Raw genomic sequence first — 20930 nt, forward strand, 5'->3', positions numbered from 1 at the left:
CAGGCCTTACCATTAAGGATTGGGCTGGTGTACAACAGTAGGTTAACGGCTGTGTATCTGCAAATAGTAGGTGCCATATAAGATCCTAGTGAGCATGCATTACCAGAGCCATTACAAATGAAATTGCTAAGATACTGGCTAGAAGAAAATTAGTTTCAGAGGAGAGAAAACACGGTCAGTATTTAGTTGATAGGTTGCGTTCATGCAGATGGGTTGCATCCTAGATTGCTGAAGGAAGCAAGGGGAGAAAATGCAGAGTATTCGGTGTAGTCATTCCAAAATCCTCCTCAAGAGCCCTCTTTATTCAGAGGGTGGTGAATTTGTGGAATTCTTTGCCACAGAAGGCTGTGGAGGCCGAGTCAATGGATATTTTTAAGGCAGAGATAGATAGATTATTGATTAGTACCAGTGTCTGGGGTTATGGGGAGAAGGCAGGAGAATGGGGTTGAAAGGCAAAGGTAGATTAGCCATGATTGAATGGCGGTGTAGACTTGGTGGGCCAAATGGCCTAATTCTGCTCCTATTACTTATGACATGACTGGAAGTTTGCAAATAATGATTTTCTTTTAAATCTTAAAAAATGTGAATAAATCTAAAAAGAACGTGAATGTCAAATGTTAGGAAAGCTGTGAATTTTTTTTACAGATGATCCATTTAAACAGCCAGTGGTTAAACAAGCATGGGCAAATAAAGGAGAACAAACGTCAAAAACAAATTGTATCTTGAAAATGAGACTGTAGCTAAGTGGGAAACACAGGAAACAGCAGATGCTGGAATCTTGCTGCAATTCTGGAAATGAGTGATCATACTTACAAGGACCGATCAGGGTGATTATTAATGTGGAGAAATTGAAGGATATATGATAAAGGTGACAACTAGTTTTGAAGACTTTAGGTGGAAGGAATCAAGAGAAACATGTTTCAGTGACTGAAGGGTTGCTAATCAGAAAGTGTGGTTTTAATATAATTGGTAATGAACCAAAGGAGATATGAGCAAATTATTTTTCTTCAAGTGGCTATGTTTGCTTGTCTCTTTAGTTTAGAGATACAGTGCGGAACCAGGCTGTTCGGCCGACCAAGTCCGCGCCGACTAGCGATCCCTACACACTCACACTATTCTACACACACTAGGAACAATTTACAATTTTACAAAGCCAACTAACTTACAAACCTGTACGTCTTTGGAGCGTGAGAGGAAAACTGGAGAAAACCCATGAAGGTCACGGGAAGAACGTACAAACTCTGTACAGACAGCACCTGTAGTCAGGATGGAACCCGGGTCTCTGGTGCTGTAAGGCAGCAACTCTACCGCTGCGCTAACGTGCCGCCCTGATAGGATAGTAATTACAAACCCAAAGTTGCCTTTTAAATTAAATTGGATAAACATTTCGAGGAGATGATGGGCGAAAAATAGATTGACTGGATAAATGATTAGATGGGCCAAATGGCCTTCAACTGTGGTATTTGTATCATACTGTGAAGAAATCATTTCTTTATTGTTTAGGTTTTTTGCGGAAGCTAGTCATTTTAAAATGGTGAGTGTTATGCCATTCCTGCAGATCTGCATTTAAACTTTTCTTTTTCTGTAGAGTACTTTAATAGTTTTTCAGAAAGAATTCAACCAACTCCAGGAGCTGAGCAACCATCAGAAGAAGAGGGCAACCGAGATACTGAATATCTTGTTGAAGGACCTGGGAGAAATCGGTGGGATCATTGGAAACAGTGAAGTCAAACTGGTAGGTCACTCGGGAATCTTGGTCCAGGCATAAATGAATCAATGCAATATATGAATGTAATATGCCAATCCTCAGCCATGTTTATTGTTGGCATAATGTGCCAGTAGTTGGGGTAACAGGCAAACTCCAACCCCAATGCATAGAGGTTGATATTTAACTACCGTGTGACATGGCCGCTACAAAGTGTTCAGTCAGTGAACGATAGGCAATAAATGTTAGACTTGTCGAGCTGCCTGCACCCTGCCCATGAATAAAAAAGATTGCAACAACTGTTTGCACTTGTATGGGCATCCTGAGTGGATGTAGCTTTAGAATGGAGGTGAGGAGGAATTTATTTAGCTTAAGGGTGGCGAGTCTGTGGAATTCATTGCTAGGACTCTATCTGCAGATAACATACCCACATTCTTTTTCATTCTGCTTGAAATATGCTTGCAAAGAGGCTATGCCCTCACAATAAAACAACAACCATGGCAAGTTTGCACTAATTGTTTGAAGACCCTTTTTTTGAGGATACTCTACAAAGTAATGTGGATTATTGGGTGCAAAGACCACAACTAGTTATTTTGAATCTTCTCAATAAGTTTAAAAAAACAGACAAGCAGATTATACCAAATTGTGTACCTTTTTCAGTTACGTACTGAAATGTCACTTACTGATATTGGACAAACATTGTGGATAAAAAGGGCTATTTTGTGATAATAAATGCATTATGATAATAACCATATAACCATATAACAATTGCAGCACGAAAAACGGCCATCTCGACCCTTCTACACCGTGCCGAAAACGTATTCTCCCCGAGTCCCATCTACCTGCGCTCAGACCATAACCCTCCATTCCTTTCGCGTCCATATAACTATCCAATTTATTTTTAAAGGATAAAAACGAACCTGCCTCCACCACCTTCACTGGAAGTTCATTCCACACAGCCACCACTCTTTGAGTAAAGAAGTTCCCCCTCATGTTACCCCTAAACTTCAGTCCCTTAATTCTCATGTCATGTCCCCTTGTTTGAATCTTCCCTACTCTCAATGGGAAAAGCTTTTCCACGTCAACTCTGTCTATCCCTCTCATCATTTTAAAAACCTCTATCAAGTCCCCCCTTAACCTTCTGCGCTCCAAAGAATAAAACCCTAACTTGTTCAACCTTTCTCTGTAACTTAGTTGCTGAAACCCAGGCAACATTCTAGTAAATCTCCTCTGTACTCTCTCTATTTTGTTGACATCCTTGCTATAATTAGGCGACCAAAATTGTACACCATACTCCAGAATTGGCCTCACCAATGCCTTGTACAATTTTAACATTACATCCCAACTTCTATACTCAAAATCTGCATATTCTGCATATTAAGGTTTTTTTAGTCCTGTTAAAAAACGTCCAGGACATTTTTAGTCAAGTTAAAAAACAAATGCTAGTTGGAGGGCTTTTGTGTGGTGGGGGGAGGGGAAGGGGGAAACTTTATTTCCTAGTCCCTACCTGGTCGGAGAGGCGGCTTCCCTCCGAGCTGCTTCTTCGCCCCTTCCTCGCGGCCTGCCATCGGACTGGAGCAGCGTTTCCTGTCGGGATCGGCCGGGACTATAGCTTCGATGGCGGCACAGCGCTGGGACACCATCACGGAGCAGGCGATGCCTTACCGGGTTGCCGTGCGGTAAGCCCCGGAGTGCTGTGACCGCCGACCAACATCCAAGGAGCTGTGGCTGCGGGTGTCTGGCCGCGGGCGGCGCTGGATTTAAAACCCCGCGAAGCCTGGGATCCGAGATCGCCAGAGTCGGAGCTCCAACCCGCGCGACCTGAGGACTTCGGGTGCCGCGGTCTCCGGGGAGGAAGTGGCCGCTCCAGACATTTCCAAGCAGCTGAGGAGTGTTCATCCAACGCCGGAGTTCCATCTTCCCGGCAAGAGGGCCTGAAAACATCGGACTGGCTGCGGAGGCCACAAATAGGCCCCGAACTCGGGTGATCACAGAGGAAGAGGACTGAAACTTTCTGATGCCTTTCCCCACAGTGGAGATTTTTGATTCTGTTGTGGGGGGACGTTCATGTTGAATTCTATGGTGTGTTGTGTCATTTTTCTCTTTTTAAAAAATTTTCTATGGATGAACGGAAACTTAATTATTTCTTTTATGTAAAGCACTTTGGTTTCAACGTGAGTTGATTTAAAAGTGCTATATAAATAAAATTTACTTACTTACTCACTTAAGCAGATTTAATAAGACTGTAACAATACTCAGGCTAATGAAGGATCTCCACTCGAAAAGTCACCTATTCCTTTTCTCCAGAGAAGCTGCCTGACCTGGAGTTACTCCAGCATTTTGTGTCTATCTTCAGTGTAAACCGCCATCTGTGATTCCTTCTTACACAAATTATCATTCCTTTAAGCAAAAAAATCCTGGATATTGCAGTAATCATTTAACTTTACAAAAAATATGTTAAGCACTGTACTAGCTGATGACAAAACATTTGGTAATTTGTTAAATTCGGAGGAGAGGGAAAAGAACATTTTTTGAAACTGTAATATTGTCCTAAAGCTGGATAATTGAAGGAGAATGAAGGAGGCGGCTCGCCAACCATTCAAAGCAGATGCCAGTGCTCAATAGTCCAGCAGATGTTTTGGAATTGTCCGTATTGATCACTTGTTTACAGCGGTTGTTTGGGTTATTGAACATGCCGCTCTGTAACTGATTTCTATTGTACTCCAGTTACAATGGCAAATATTGAGCCATCTGTTCATTCACTGAGCTTATAGAATGAAACTGGCAGCCTGGCTCACGAGCTTTACACAAGCGAGCAGCATTTAGCATGTCTGTCACGACTTGTGCATTGCTTTCTGCAGGAGCCCTGATCTTTATGTTTGCAATAAAATTTCAAAATTCTGATACTTGGAATCGTCGGGGTGATTTTAAGACAAATTACTTAAACAAGCTTTCTCCTGATTTCCTGATAGTATGCATACTGTGCCTGGAATAAATTTGCAATATGAACCTTTTTGTAGGAGATTTTTTTTCAGACTAAGTTTATCTGTGAAATAATTCAAATGTATTGGTGGTGGCGGGGGAGGGGACGACCAATTAGAAGGTTTTCCACTAGATCACTAGATGGCCTCCTCCTGCACTTGTTTTCCACTAGATTCATAATGAGGCATTGAGTATAGGAGTAAAGAGGTCCATCTGCAGTTGTACAGGGCCCTGGTGAGACCACACCTGGAGTATTGTGTGCCGTTTTGGTCTCCTAGTTTGAGGAAGGACATCCTAGCTATTGAAGCAGTGCAGTATAGGTTAATCCCTGGGATGGCGGGACTGCCATATGAGGAAAGATTGGAAAGACTGGGCTTGCATTCACTGGAATTTAGAAGGATGAGAGGCTATCTTATAGAAACATATAAAATTATAAAAGGATGCAGGAAAAATGTTCCCAATATTGGGGGAGTCCAGAACCAGGGTCCACAGCCTAAGAATTAAGGGGAGACCATTTAAGACTGAGGAGAAAAAACTTTTTCACCCAGGGAGTTTTGAATTTATGGAATTCTCTACCACAGAAGGCAGTAGAGGCCTGTTCACTGGATGATTTTAAATGAGAGTTAGGCAGAGCTCTAGGGTCTAGCGGAATCAAGGCAGGTGGAGTGATGGTATTTTATGCTGACACCCCTCTTTTATTGTGCGTGCTTCCAAGGCTTGAGCTTGAGTCTCAGTCAAACAGATACACCATTTCCCTGCATCGTAGCCATGTTGTCCTCTGCAATGGAGGTTTCTGTTTTGTTCAAAGTGAAAGAATGTTATGTTCTTAAAGAATGGCATTCCTCATGTCAATATTAAAGGAAAATGTTGCTGATCCAGGTGACCCAAAAGAACGAAAAATGTGCTGGTAATACCCAAGGCCTGACTGCATCATGATGCCTAATCTGAATTTCCAACATTTTAGATATTTTCAAACACATTGCACTTTACCTTCAATTTCTGGAGATAAGATTAAAGTGAGGAAATCAAATTGTTGCATTTCTATGATATTAAGGCAGCTGCTGTCGAATGCATGCATCATAATATGTTGCTGTAACACTTTGCAGACATGGTTTTGTAGATACAGATGGGTGTAAATTACTCTCCTGAATGGAGACAACTTGTGATAATCGTATGAGTAAAGAATAATGATCATTATTCAGATTCCTGGTATATTTAGAACAAAGGTGTTGAACCAGTTGAATTTTCTTGACTATCTCAAACAAAATGGATCTGCAAGCTTTTGTTAAATAAATACAGTATCTTGCTCCCTCTACTGATAGCATTTAGACTAGCCTTGACATTGAGGATGCAGTTGGATTCTCACTTCAATATGTACATGAAATACTGCACATACGCAGAACCTTATTTATTTATTTTTTATTTTTTAAATTCTAGAAATCTTTTTGTCACAGTTGTTTTCCCGGGTTGGTGAAACTTTCTATAAGCTGCTGGAGAAATAATCTTGTTATCAACAGAATTAACCTACCAATTCCCGCACACTTGCTACCTTGAGATTTGATGCTTAACTCTTCCCCGTGATAAACATAAAGAGGGTGTGCTTTAAGTTGGCTTTGAAGCACAATCTGTTTCAAATCCATTGGCTCTCCAACATGTTGTCTTTACCGATGCCACATGATGTTAAAATCTTTATAATGGCATCTTAAATTGACAGAAACTTGGGTAACAATTAATTTGAAACTTTGGAATTCATGGTTCCATTGTGGATATTAATAATACCTGTGAGCAAGTTTGCAGAATCTCTGAAATTATTTTTCTCTCACGTACTCCAGATAAGGTGCTTTATTTTAATACTGTATTTCCCCAGCTCACTAGAGTCATACAGAGATACAGCGTAGATATCAATCCAACTTGCCCACACTGTCCCATCTACCCGTCCCACCAGCCTGCATTTGGCCCTTATCCTACTAAACATATCCTATCCATGTACCTATCTAAATGTTTCTTAAAGGTTATGCTAGTACCTGCCTCAATTACCTCCTCAGGCAGCTTGATCCTTATAACCACAATTTATTGTGTGTAAAAAAACAAAAACAAAGTTACCCTTCAGGGTCTATTAAATTCCCCCCCTAACTTTAAACCTATGTTCTTTGGTTCATGGGCAAGAGACTTTCGATCTATTCCTCTCATGATTTTGTACACCTCCTTAATATCACCTTTCATCCTCCTGCGCTCCAAAGAATAGAGTTCTAGCCTGCTCAAACTCTCCCTATAACTCGGGCCCTCGAGTCCTGACAACAACCTCGTGAATCTTCTCCGCACCCTTTCCAGCTTGACGACAGCTTTCCTATAACATAACATTATCCTTTAATAACTCGCTGAATTATTCCAGCCGTTTGTGGCTGTCTTCGGTTTTAACCAGCACCTGCAATTCGTCCCTCAACATTTAGTCACTAAATTAGTTATATTGAGAAAGATTAATATATGACGTGCAGGCTGGGGAACCGAAATAATAGCACAGGATTTTCCCTCAGCAGAACTTGGGAGGAGCAGGGAGGTTTCAACCATTATTAACCATTGTTAATAATGCCAAATGTCTAATGGTAACCTTGGTCTTCCAGATGGCAGAAATGAATGGTGTGCTGGAGGAAGAGTTCACAGTTGCTCGTCTGTACGTCAGCAAAATGAAGTCTGAAGTCAAGACCTTGGTGAAGCGGGCCAAGCAGCTGGAGAGCACGCAGCTGGACTGCAATAAAAAACTGAATGAGAACGAACGGGAGTTGGCAGCATGTCAACTTTTGGTGTCGCAGGTGAGGAAAACCTGCTTCTGGTTCTACACAAGGTTCATGGTTAAGGATACGAGTATTTGATAAGCTGCAAAAAAAAGCAGTATTAAGTACTCACGGGGATGTTGCCAGGGCTGGTGGGCTTGAGGTGTAAAGGTAGGCCGGGACTTCTTTCACTGCACTGTAGAAGGTTACAGAGGTTTATAAGATCATGAAGGTTGTAGATAAGTTGAATGGTCACAGAATATTTCTCAAGGTGGGGACGTCTGAAGCTAGAGGACATTGATTTAAGGTGGGAAAGGAAAGATTTAAAAGGGACATGAGGGGCAACTTTTTCACACAATGAATGGATGGGTATATTGAACGAGCTTCCAGAGGAGGTAGTAGAGATGAGTAAAATTACAGTGATCAAAATACAGATTGATGGATAAGAAGGATTTAGAGGGCTATGGGGCAAACACGGGTAAATGGCACCAGATCAGATAGACATCTTTGTCAGTATGGGCCACTCTGTGCTACATAAATCTATGACTCTAAGGTGGAGGTCGTTATTATTTTCAAATGTATAGATGCCTGGCCCATTGCTCGGGTAAGAATAACTTGTGTTCTGCTGTGGCCATTGGTAATTTTAAGATTCAATAATCGCAGAAATCTGGAATATAAGGTCATAAGGAATTTGAGTAGAATTTGGGCCATTCGGCCCATCAAGTCTACTCCGCCATGCAATCATGGCTGATCTATCTCTCCCTCCTAACCCCATTTTCCTGCCTTCTCCCCATAACCTTTGACACCTGTACTAATCAAGAATCTATGTGTCTTAACAATATCCACTAACTTGGCCTCCACAGCCTTCTGTGGCAAAGAATTCCACAGATTCACCACCCTCTGACTAAAGAAATGTCTCCTCATCTCCTTCCTAAAAGAACGTCCATTAATTCTGAGACTATGACCTCTAGCCTTAGACTCTCCAGCTAGTGGAAACATCCTCTTCCACATCCACTCTATCCAAACCTATCACTATTCTATTTGTTTCAATGAGGTCCCCCTCATTCTTTTAAACTCCAGTGAGTGCAGGCCCAGGGTCCACAAATGCTCATCATAGGTTAACCTGCTAATTCCTGGGCAATATAACAATAGATCAAAATAACAATATAACAATATTTCTGTGATGTTAACGTACAAACCAATTTGTTTGTTGTAGAAGCCCATCCTGGTCACTCGTATCAGTCAGGGAAGGAATCTGCAGCTTTTCCAATTTTCACCTTGATGTGTCTACAGATTCCAGCTCTCTCAGGAGTGAACAATATTTTGCCAGCAACATCACCATTTTTCCACCAAAAATATTAAGATATTCTTTTTGAAAATCTGTTTACAACTTTGTTACAACTTTGTGAAAACTTTACACAAATTTGTCACAAACTATTTCTCCTTACGCAATTTACACCAAGTCTCTCCATTCATATGGTTTTCTTTCTATGGTCCCTGTTAGCATGTAATAATATATTCTAGTATGCCTCCTTGTTGGAATGAATTCTGTTGAACTGGGCCTCATTTTAAAATGTGCTTTTAAATGCTCTTGTCCATGAGATTTTTTTTGAGATCCAATTTGAGCAAACTCATTAGCTGCAACTAAGTGCTCAGTGTACGTGCTCTGCTCATGGCGGAATGGTGGCATGGCGATAGAGTTGCTGCCTTATAGCGCTGGAGGCCCGGGTTCAATCGTGACTACGAGTGCTTGTCTGTACTGTATGGTTTGTACGTTCTCCCCATGACCTGCGTGGGTTTTCTCTGGGATCTCCGTTTTCTTCTCACACTGCAAAGACGTACAGGTTTGTAGGCTAATTGGCTTGGTGTAATTGTAAATTGTCCCTAGTGTGTGTAGGATAGTGTAAGTGCGCGGTGATAGCTGGTTGGCGCGGACTCGGTGGGCCGAAAGGCTTGTTTCCGCGCTGTATCTCTAAACTAAACTTAAAAAAAGCTTGCCAGTACACCAAGGAGACTTGTTGGGATTTGCCCGAGAAAAGGCTGGAGATGAGCGCTCCGTTTCACTCCCATAATTATTTGGGTTTTACCACAGGTCACCTCCAGAGCACCTTCCATGAGGTAGTAGTGTGAGAGGTTTAGCAGTTATTGATCATATGCATATAGTGCACTTTGGAGTATTTGCTAACCAATAATCGGGTATTTCTCCCGACCTCTTTGCTGGAGGCTACACATTGTGTGATTATGTTTTGCAGCGATTTCCCTGTTTTTTTTTTAATGAGCGCTCGGGCTTTGATACAACTTTTCATCCACTGGTACTTGTTTATGTCACAGTTAATGTGAATAAGTTAACTGTTTCCTTTTTCATTATTCATATGAGCTTCATTGACACTTTAAAAGTATTTAAAGCACTTAAATTGCAAAATCTTATAACCTATATATTTTTTAAATGAACCATAAGAAATTGGGCTTCTTTAATGTTAGTGTGTTTATTTTATTTGTCTCCACAAGTAGCACAGTTTAATGGAGTGGATGCCATATAACACAAGATAAATGGGAATACGTGCATTGAAATTTTAATGTAAATTGTAGATAATTTTAAAACTAAATGTTGCCGACTCAACTTGGACATTCACGATTTTTTCCAAACCCATTTGCTTTGCCAAGTATATTTTGTTTTTGGTATTGGCTTATTATTGCCATGTGTACCGTGATATAATAAAGATTTTATTTTGCATTTTCAGGCAAATCATGCCATGCTTGAGTGCATCAGGTTATGAAAATGAGAAAGAAACAGAGTATAGAATATGCAGCTAGAGAACGTGCTGATTTTTTTTTTAAATGCAAGGGCCGCAACGAGGTGCATTGGGAGATTGGGAATTCATCCTTAGCATGCAAGAAGTCCTTTTAAGAGTCTGATAACTGCCCTTTCATATGCTTATATGAAGAATTCCGAATACTAACTGTTTTGACTGGGAATTAATCTTTCGCCCCTCTTCTTTATATCTCCTTCTAACCTGATAGTCCCTCTTTTATGCTCTTCTCACTCAGTCCCTATTTCCTTCCCTAGTTCCCTCTATGTATTAACTAGTGAAAGAACTTCTTAAACATTCTTAGATATTTTTAAACCTCTGTACATGTGACCAATTGGAGGGCAAGCAGGCATTATATTAAAGTTTTGGTTGATCGTTAATAAAATAATGACTCTACCCAGTTCAAACAAAGTCACCATGTGTGGAATTTGCAATATGGTGTTTTGAGGGGGATAATTTGTTTTGTTAATACTTTGATTCTGTTGCTTGCAAAATGTTTCTTTTGAAAAATTCATGGCAGAATAATCCCCCCCCCCCCCCCCCCCCCCCCCCCCCCCCCCACCTTTTTCGGCATTCACATATGCTGTTAAGTTCCCCACTCCTATCCATTCACGGGCACCTGCAAGTTTCTGGTTCCTTTGACAACACAGCTTAAATCCTGGGCATTTGAGGACTTGGGAGATCTGGAAAATGAAAGGTCCAGAGATCAGGAAGGAATGTAGATAGAGGATTTTGCTAAACGTCGGAACAGCTGCTACAGGCTGTACGAACTCCTGCCATTTCTATATCGTGTACTTATAATGACTTTAGTGCTTGGGGGAAGGGAGGGAGCAATCTGTCTCGCCGCTAAGATTTGCCATTTGGTGAGGCAGCATTCAATTAATTGTTTGTTTGAAAAGCTGGCTGCTATCCTACTAGAAGAAGTGAATCGTTACTGCGTATAGGTGGCTTCCCATAATAAAAGGTAAAGTCAGGACAGTGCAATAACAAAGAGGGAATTGTGCCGAGATTAGTCTGCAAACTATCGAGTTTCTGGTAAATGAATACATTAAAAATGATGACAGATCTGCCATTGTGCAGGAAGGATAAGAAATTACAAATGCTATTGTACATCAGCATGCCTTCCATTTGTCTGAAAAACTATCAGGCGAGTGGGCATTTTGGGACATGTAATGGAGATAGGATGGTCTCTATTACATAGAATGGATGGCACTCTGACATCGAGGACTGTCCAAGATCCAGCTTGAGCTCGGGTTTAGCAGCCAGGCTTTTCTCAGGGGTTCAAAGCAGCTGGTGGATTGTGGTGATGTACGCCTTTTACATTCACCTTTTATGCTATTAATCTTTTGAAAGCATGAAGCCAAGATAAAATCGCTGACAGATTACATGCAGAATGTGGAACAGAAGAGAAGACAGCTGGAGGAGTCCCACGATTCACTGGATGAAGAGTTAGCTAAACTCCGCGCCCAAGGTATGCATTGGCCTGCAGCTGGTGTTATTCAGATTAATCCACTTGATCGTTGATTTCAGGATGGTGCAAGTTTTACTCTGTCTCTGCGCATTATACACCTCGTTGCACATGTCAATCAAGACTAAAACGCACCCATTGTTTTAGGAAGGCATCTTTCAGGAAGGTACTGGAGGTTTAAAATTCCTTGTTGGAGGTTGGAGGGAGGGGGGGGGGGATACTTAGTTTTGCAGAAGAAGGGGAAGGTGAAATTTAAAAAAAATCTTCAGAGGAAACATTTAGAAATAGACCAGAGTAACTAACTGATCAGTTTATAACTGACCTTGATTTTGAAAATTGGTTCTTATGTAATGAAAAAGGCTTTGGCACAATAGACCAGTTAGCCTGACATCGGTGGTGGGGAAGATGCTGGAATAAATTATAAAAGATGAAATAGCGGCACATTCGGATAGCAGTTACAGGATCGTTCCGAGTCAGCCTGAATTTATGAAGGGGAAATCATGCTTGACTAATCTTCTTGAATTTTTTGAGGATGTAATGAGGAAAATGGACGTGGATGTAGTGTACCTGGACTTTCAGAAAGCATTTGATAAGGTCCCACATAGGAGATTAGTGGGCAAAATTAGGGCACATGGTATTGGGGGTAGGGTACTGACGGATAGAAAATTGGTTAGCAGACAGGAAACAAAGAGCAGGCATTAACGGGTCCCTTTCAGAATGGCAGGCAGTGACTAGTGGGGTACCGCAAGGCTCGGTGCTGGGACTGCAGCTATTTACGATATGCATCAATGATTTAGATGAAGGGATTCAAAGTAACATTAGCAAATTTGCAGATGACACAAAGCTGGGTGGTAGTGTGAACTGTGAGGAGGATGCTAGGAGAATGTAGGGTGACTTGGACAGGTTGGGTAAGTGGGCAAATGCATGGCAGATGCTGTTTAATGTGCATAAATGTGAGGTTATCCACTTTGGTAGCAAAAACAGGAAGGCAGATTACTATCTAAATGATGTCAAGTTGGGAAAAGGGGAAGTACAATGGGATCTGGGGGTCCTTGTTCATCAGTCAATGAAAGTAAGCATGCAGGTATAGGAGGCAGTGAAGAAAGCGAATGGCATGTTTATAACAAGAGGAGGAGTATAGGAGGAAAGAGGTCCTTTTGCAGTTATATAGGGCCCTAGTGAGACCACACCTGGAGTATTGTGTGCAGTTTTGGTCCCCTGATTTGGGGAAGGACGTTCTTGCTATTGAGTGTTTAAGAAGGAACTGCAGATGCTGGAAAATCAAAGGTACACAAAAATGCTGGAGAAACTCAGCGGGTGCAGCAGCATCTATGGAGTGAAGGAAATAGGCAATGTTTCGGGCTGAAACCCTTCAGACTGAAGAAGGGTTTCGGCCCGAAACGTTGCCTATTTCCTTCGCTCCATAAATGCTGCTGCACCCGCTGCGTTTCTCCAGCATTTTTGTGTACCTTCTTGCTATTGAGGGAGTGCAGCGTAGATTTACAAGGTTAATTCACGGGATGGCGGGACTGTCATATGCTGAGAGAATGGAGTGGCTGGGCTTGTATACTCTGGAGTTTAGGAGGATGAGAGGAGATCTTATTGAAACATATAAGATTATTAAGGGTTTGGACATGCTAGAGACAGGAAACATGTTCCCGATGTTGGGAGAGTCCAGAACCAGGGGCCACAGTTTAAGAATAAGGGGTAAGCCATTTGGAACGGAGACAAGGAAACACTTTTCCTTACAGAGAGTTGTGAGGAAATTCTCTGTCTCAGAGGGCGGTGGAGTCTGTGGGCCAGTTCTCTGGATAGTTTCAAGAAAGAGCTAGATAGGGCTCTTAAAGATAGCGGAGTCAGGGGATATGGGGAGAAAGCAGGAACGGGGTTACTGATTGGAGATGATCAACCATGATCACATTGAATGGTGGTGGTGGCTCGAAGGGCCGAATGGTCTACACCTGCACCTATTGTCTATTGTCTATTTAATTGTCTTAGAAACATAAATCTCCCAATTATATACATTTTTACACTGTTATTGAGATCATAAACCTGACAATGAATTAATATAGTGTTTCCTTTGCTGTAGCCCTCATTTAAAAAATAACTAGCTCATGTAAGCTGTTGATGCACGTATATGGTTAATTGACTTTGACATTGCTTAATAGAAAAGATGCATGAAGTGAGCTTTCAGGACAAAGAAAAGGAGCATCAGACCTTGCTTCAAGATGCCAATGAAATGAAGGTAAAATCATTGATTTTGTGCATTGTTGTAGATGCCTTCTTCTGAAACTGGAAGCACAAATGAAAATCTGATATATGTCCATGTTTCTACACACCTTTTCAATGCATGGAGTTATTGATCCTGAATATGAATGGTAAAAGCAGTCTGCTAAAATGATTCCTTCTCAGCTGCTTTTTTTTTTAGTCCAGCAATCAACATTTTTATTTTCTTACTTCATTTTCTGCAAAACATATGACATCTGCTTCGTTCCAGGAAAAAAAAATAGCTCTTGCTATCAGTGCCAACGAAACAGATTATATACTGGGGCCATTTTAGAGAGAGTGTGAGTTTTGTTTTAACTCCCAGGAATAAAGATGGCTGCCTTGTTTTGTTGATGGTTATCTCAGTTGTTTTTGTTATGATTTGTACCATTATTTCTGTTTATGGAGATTGGAACAAAGGGGCTTAGTCTAAAAAATATAATCTCAATCTTAAGGAGTGAATCTCAGAGAAGCTTCTACACTTGTTCTTACACAATACATGTTTGCCTTATTGATTGGTTGAAAGATACAGCATGGAAACAGGCCCTTCGGCCCATGGAGACCATGCTGACCATCAATCACCAATTCACACTAGTTCTTTTTTTTTTTATCCCACTATTACATCCGCTACCCTATACACCACGGGCAGTTTGCAGAAGCCAATTAACCTGCAAACCTACATATGTTTGTGATGCGGGAGAAAACTCAAGTCACAGGGAGAATGTGCAAACTCCACACTGACAGCATCTGAGGTCAGGATTGAACCCGGGTCTCTGGCGCTGTGAGGCAGCAGCTGCACCACAGTGTCGCCCTAATGTTTTTTTTTTACAAGGATGGTTAACAAGGACTTTCCTTGTTCACATCAAAGAAGAGTCCTTTGAGCAAAATGGGTTGAGTGTAATTCTAATAAACCAAGCTTCCGAACTGGCAACATTGCCATCAGATACACGATGGAAACTCCCTGCACTGCAGGTACTTTTGGGATCGGGAAGTGAGAAATTAAAAACTTTCCAAAAATAATTTCCCCCAAATCCCAGCAGATTCTGAAAGTGTCGTGCGCGTGTCTGGAACCAAGGGCCCAGATGTAAATGGGCAGCAGGAATTCAGTGACCTCTAAATTATTTGGTGTCTTCATCTAGAAAACCCTGGAAGAGCAAATGAAGAACCACAGAGAGGCCCATCAGAAACAACTGGCTCGCCTGAGGGATGAAATTGATGAAAAGCAAAAAATCATCGACGAACTGAAAGAGTGAGTACATGACTGGATGTCGGAATGGTTGGAAGAGGTTCATTAGAATGTTACTTGGATTAGACAGTATTAACTCCAAGGGGAGGTTGGACAATCTTGGATTGTTTCCTCTGGAACATTGGTGGTTGGAGGGGAGACCTGATATAAGTGCTAGACAATGGACTGGAGAGCTTAGCTTTAAGGTGAGTGGGACAGGAGAGGTGCGGGCAAGGTTTTTACACAGGGTGGCGAGTACCTGAAAGCAGATAGAAACAGAAACATAGAAAATAGGTGAAGGAGTAGGCTATTTGGCCCTTCGAGCCAGCACTGCCTTTCAATATGGTCATGGCTGATCATCCAAAATCAGTATCCCATTCCTGCTTTTGCCCCATATCCCTTGATTCCATTAGCCCTAAAAGCTATATCTAACTCTCCCTTGAGAGATATAATAGTGGCATTAAGAGGCCTAAAGATATGCATATGGATTTGCAGAGAACGGAGGGATCTGGATCATGTGCAAGCAGATGGAATTAGTTCATAACCAGAGATAAAAACAGTTTTTATCCACAAGTAGTTGCTCTACTCAACAGCCAAAAATCTGTAGCCTCCCCTTGATCTGGTATTTAGTTGGTTCACATGCTTGGTCAATGGTGTTTTATCATTAATGTCTTATTATTATTAATGTTTCGTGTTTTCTGAGTCATTCATAATAACTATCACTGTATTGTAGGCGGAGCACCAAGGCAAATTCCTTGTATGTGAATACTTGGCCAATACGAACTTACTTACTTAAGGGCCTGACCCACGTCCTATCAGCATGCGACCTGCATGCGGCAAGCGCGACCAAACAGGAGGAAGCTAGGCCAGCGTTCAACTCTCTGGATAGGGGACTGAGGTCTTCAACCTTCTGTGTCAGAGGCAGAATTTTTAACATTGAATCTAAGTTGCGAGATTCAGTTGGTGGTATTTTAACAATTGTATTGCAATGCATTAAACCATATAGACAATAGGTGCAGGAGTAGGCCATTCGGCCCTTCGAACCAGCACCGCCATTCAATGTGATCATGGCTGATCATCCCCAATCAGTACCCCGTTCCTGCCTTCTCCCCATATCTCCTGACTCCGCTACCTTTAAGAGCCCTATCTAGCTCTCTCTTGAAAGCATCCAGAGAACCGACCTCCACAACTCTCTGTGTGAGGAAGTGTTTCCTCGTCTCCGTTCTAAATGGCTGACCCCTTATTCTTAAACAGAGGTGACATTATAAGGCATATTATCAATCTATCCATATTAATAGCAAGGCCATTATCTATTCTAGGGTTAAAGCCATAGGATGATTGAGATTGTTTTTCTTAATGTATATATCGGAATGATTATTATATTTGCCTTTATAATAGTGACCATGTGAGGACAACAGGCTTCTCAGCAGAATTACACACATGAATCCTGGAGAGTGAGATTTCCTTAGCCTTATTCTGCAAACACGTTCAGTGACTACATTTCATAGAACAGTACAGCATAAGAACAGGCCCTAAAGCCCCCAATGTCTGTGCCGAACATGATGCCAAGACTAACTCTTAACTGCCTGCACATAATTCACATCCTTCCTTTCACAGCATATCCATGTGCCTATCCAAAAATATCTTAAATGCCACTGTCGTATCTGCCTCAACTACCATTCCTGGCAGTGTGTTCCAGGCACTCACTGTGTAAAAAAAATTCTTGCCCCACACATCTTCTTTAAACTTTGCCCCTCTCACCTAAAAGTTATGCCTTCTTGTATTTGATTATTTGATTCAATATATTTTCTTCACATTAAACTCTTCAAGTAAGCTGATTTGGTATTAATTTGTTGGTAAAGAAGAAATGCAGCTCTTTAGGAAAAGTATGATGAATTTGCAGCACGATCCTCTCTTAGAAATGTTGAGTTGTTTTTATGAACTTGAAATAGACCCTGAACTTGCTTGTGTTTAAAATGTATTAACCGATTGTGCAATATGAATACCCAATGAATTTTAGATGCTCGGTTATCCAAACTAACAATGGAAAACTTGTTTTCTTTCAACACTGCAGTTTGAACCAGAAACTGATGCTGGAACAAGAGAAATTGAACTCTGATTTTGATAAGTTAAAAATGGAAGAGCAGGAAAAAAGTGTGGAGCTACAGAAACTTGTGTAAGACACTTTTTTAAACATAATCTCACTCTACACCAAAAAAACTGTTATTTAATAGTTACAGTGCCCTCCATAATATTTGGGACAAAGACCCATCATTTATTTATTTTGCCTCTGTACTCCACAATTTGAGATTTGTAATAGAAAAAAAATCACATGCGGTTAAAGTACACATTGTCAGATTTTAGTAAAGGGTATTTTTATACATTTTGGTTTCACCGTGTAGGAATTACAGCTGTGTTTATACATAGTCCCATTTCAGGGCCCCATAATGTTAGGGACACATGGCTTCACAGGTGTTTGTAACTGCTCAGGTGTATTTAAATTCCTCCTTAATGCAGGTATAAGAGAGCTCTTAGCACGTAGTCTTTCCTCCAGTCTTTCCATCACCTTTGGAAACTTGTATTGCTGTTTAGCAACATGAGGACCAAAGTTGTGCCAATGAAAGTCAAAGAAGCCATTATGAGACTGAGAAACAAGAATACAACTGTTAGAGACATCGGCCAAACCTTAGGCTTACCAAAAATCAACTGTTTGGAACATCATTAAAAAGAAAGAGAGCACTGGTGAGCATACTAATCGCAATGGGACTGGCAGGCCAACGAAGACCTTCACAGCTGATGATAGAAGAATTCTCTCTATAATAAAGAAAAATCCCCAAACACCTGTCCGACAGATCAGAAACATTATTCAGGAGTCGGGTGTAGATTTGTCAATGACCATTGACCGCAGAAGACGTCATGAACAGAAATACAGATGCTACATTGCAAGATGCAAACCGCTGGTTAGCTGCAAAAATAGGATGGCCGGGTTACAGTTTGCCAAGAAGTACATAAAAGAGCAACCACAGTTCTGGATAAAGGTCTTGTGGACAGATGAGATGGAAAATTAACATATCATAGTGATGGGAAGAGCAAAGTATGGAGGAGAGAAGAAACTGTCCAAGATTCAAAGCAGACCACCTCATCTGTGAAACACAGTGGTGGGGGTGTTATGGCCTGGGCATGTAGGGCTGCTGACGGTACTGGCTCACTTATCTTTATTGATGATACACCTGCTGATGGTAGTAGCATAATGAGTTCCTGAGTGTATAGACACATCCTATCTGCTCACGTTCAAACAAATGCCTCAAAACTCATTGGCCGGCAGTTCATTCTGCAGCAAGACAATAAAGTATAAAGTATCCTTTTTTCGTTATTCAAACTTTTAGTTTGAACGAAATTACGTGCCTTGCAGTCGTGACAGAGAATAAAATAACAAAACACACAATGAACACAGTTTAACATCCACCACAACGAGTCTACCAGGCACCTCCTCACTGTGATGGAAGGCAAAAGTCTTAAAGTCCTTGTCTCTTCCTTGTTCTCCCTCTGCGTTGAGACGATCCAGGCTTTCGCTGTTGGCCCCCCCGCCGGGTGATGGTACGTCCCGCGGCCGAATTCGAGCTCTGCGAATGGGCCGGTTCAAACTCCGCGGCCTGCCACCCTCCAGTCCAGCGGACAAAGCGATTGTTGCGGGAGCTTCGGAGAATCAGTCGCCAACTTGGGACCTGCGAGCTCCCGATGTTGTCGTCCACTGGACCCACAGCCAAAGCCTCCGAGGCTCCGAAGTCGGGCAGCCGCCGCAGCACCACCACAGCTCCGGTCGGCCAACTTCGCGATGGTGAGTCCTAACTCTGCCTCCGGAGCCTCGAGGTCGGCCCCAGTTGGAGGCCGCCAGCTCAGCGACTAGGCCTCAGCGCAGACGGAGACGGAGATACAACAAAGATAAGGTCTAAGAGAGAGACTAAAACAAGTTTCCCCCGCCCCCCCCACACATACACAACTAAAAATAAACTAAAACACACGTCCAACAAGACAAAAGAAAACAAAAGAAAAAGAAAAAGACAGACGGACTGCAGGCAAGCCGCAGCTGCTTGGGCCTCCAATGATCCCAAACGTACTGGTAAAGCAACAAAGGATGCTTTCTAAGCTACAAGTGGTCAATCCTTGAGTGGCTGAGTCAATCACCCGATCTGAACCCAATTGAGCATGCCTTTTATATGCTGGTGAAAACTGAATGGGACTAGCCCCAAAACAAGCATAAGCTAAAGATGCTTGCAATACAGGCCTGGCAGAACATCACCAGAGAAGACACCCAGCAACTGCTGATGTCCATGAATCGCAGACTTCAAGCAGTCATTGCATGCAAAGATTATGCAACAAAATACTAAACATGACTACTTTCATTTACATGACATTGCAGTGTCCAAAACTTTATGGTGCCCTGAAATGGGGGGACTATGTATAAACACTGCTGTAATTTCTACATGGTGAAACCAAAATGTATAAAAATGGACTTTATTAAAATCTGGCAATGTGCACTTTAACCACTCTTTCTATTGCAAATCTCAAATTGTGGAGTACAGAGGCAAATAAATAAATGATGGGACTTGGCCCAACCATTATGGAGAGCACTGTACCTGTATTGCTTCTTCATATAACCTGCCATCTCCACTTGATATCAAGCTACCCAGAAGTTGGTTGGGATCTCTGGATAGTCAGTATTATCCACGTTAGCTATATTTTGCCAGCTCTCAGTTGGCAATAGTTTTTAATCACCTTGTTTGGAGATGTATATATGTCAAAGAAGGGGGTTGAAAGCTAGAGGGTGTGATAAAGGTTGAGACTGTTAGCCCTAAGTGCAATGTAATACCTGGGGTAATACCTGCTTCTTGGGGACATATGGATATGAGTATTCATATGGTGGAGTTGATAGTTTCTTGATTAGTAAGAGTGTTGTGGGGGGGGGGGGCAGGAGAATGTGGTTGAGAGGCAAAGATAGATCAGTCATGATTGAATGGTGACTTGATGGACCAAATGGCCTAATTCTGCTCCTAGAACTGATGGCATTTTTGGGATAACATGAGCACCCTTTTTAAAAATTTAAAAAAAATCCTAATTTGATCATACATGTGACGATGCTCTGTAACCATTTGGTCATTACTTCCGTGAAAAAATACTTTGTGTTGTCAAGGCCGAACATCTTAGTTCTGGTCTTCCCATTGCCCTTTTCTGTTCTAGTTGTGATGCGTGATTGTCTGTGCATCTTTTGCAATTAAACCTTCTTGTATCTGTTGTGTACAGTTTTGGATTGGACTTCCTGTTTGCTCAGAGGCTGACTGGTGATGCCCTCACCAGTGTGCTTGCAGTAATAGCATGATCGTTAAAGGTCCTATATAATCAATCATATCATTTGGCTTCTTGTTACTTTCAGACTGATGTCTTGTAATGTGATCTGTTTACCTCTATCTTGTTAAATCGTTAGAGATAGAGGCATGAAATTATTTTCTTTGATAGGCTGTAAATCTCAAATGAAATCTGACTCCAAATAACTTTTATGTCCTGCTTTTAGACTTCTTAATGACAAAAGAGAGCAAGCAAAACAGGACCTCAAGGGGCTGGAAGAGACAGTTGTAAGTTTCATTGTGAAACGTATTGGATTTTTAATGGATTCACCTCAGAACAAACTAGCCCCCTTCCCAATTCT

The 20930-nt window shown here is 41.6% G+C and overlaps 1 protein-coding gene across 1 annotated transcript in view; it reads left to right on the forward strand.

Annotated features, from left to right (window-relative positions):
* Positions 1-20930, forward strand: part of LOC129699067 (kinesin heavy chain) — a 144908-nt gene that overhangs the window by 111140 nt on the left and 12838 nt on the right. Inside the window, exons 15-21 of the mRNA XM_055638693.1 lie at positions 1589-1735; positions 7309-7497; positions 11622-11739; positions 13905-13981; positions 15141-15250; positions 17301-17402; positions 20796-20856. Of these exons, the coding sequence (XP_055494668.1) occupies positions 1589-1735; positions 7309-7497; positions 11622-11739; positions 13905-13981; positions 15141-15250; positions 17301-17402; positions 20796-20856 (804 nt within the window). The remainder of the gene's footprint in view (positions 1-1588; positions 1736-7308; positions 7498-11621; positions 11740-13904; positions 13982-15140; positions 15251-17300; positions 17403-20795; positions 20857-20930) is intronic.

This window comes from Leucoraja erinacea, chromosome 7, assembly GCF_028641065.1.
Source record: "Leucoraja erinacea ecotype New England chromosome 7, Leri_hhj_1, whole genome shotgun sequence".
NCBI classification, from domain to species: Eukaryota; Metazoa; Chordata; class Chondrichthyes; order Rajiformes; family Rajidae; genus Leucoraja; species Leucoraja erinaceus.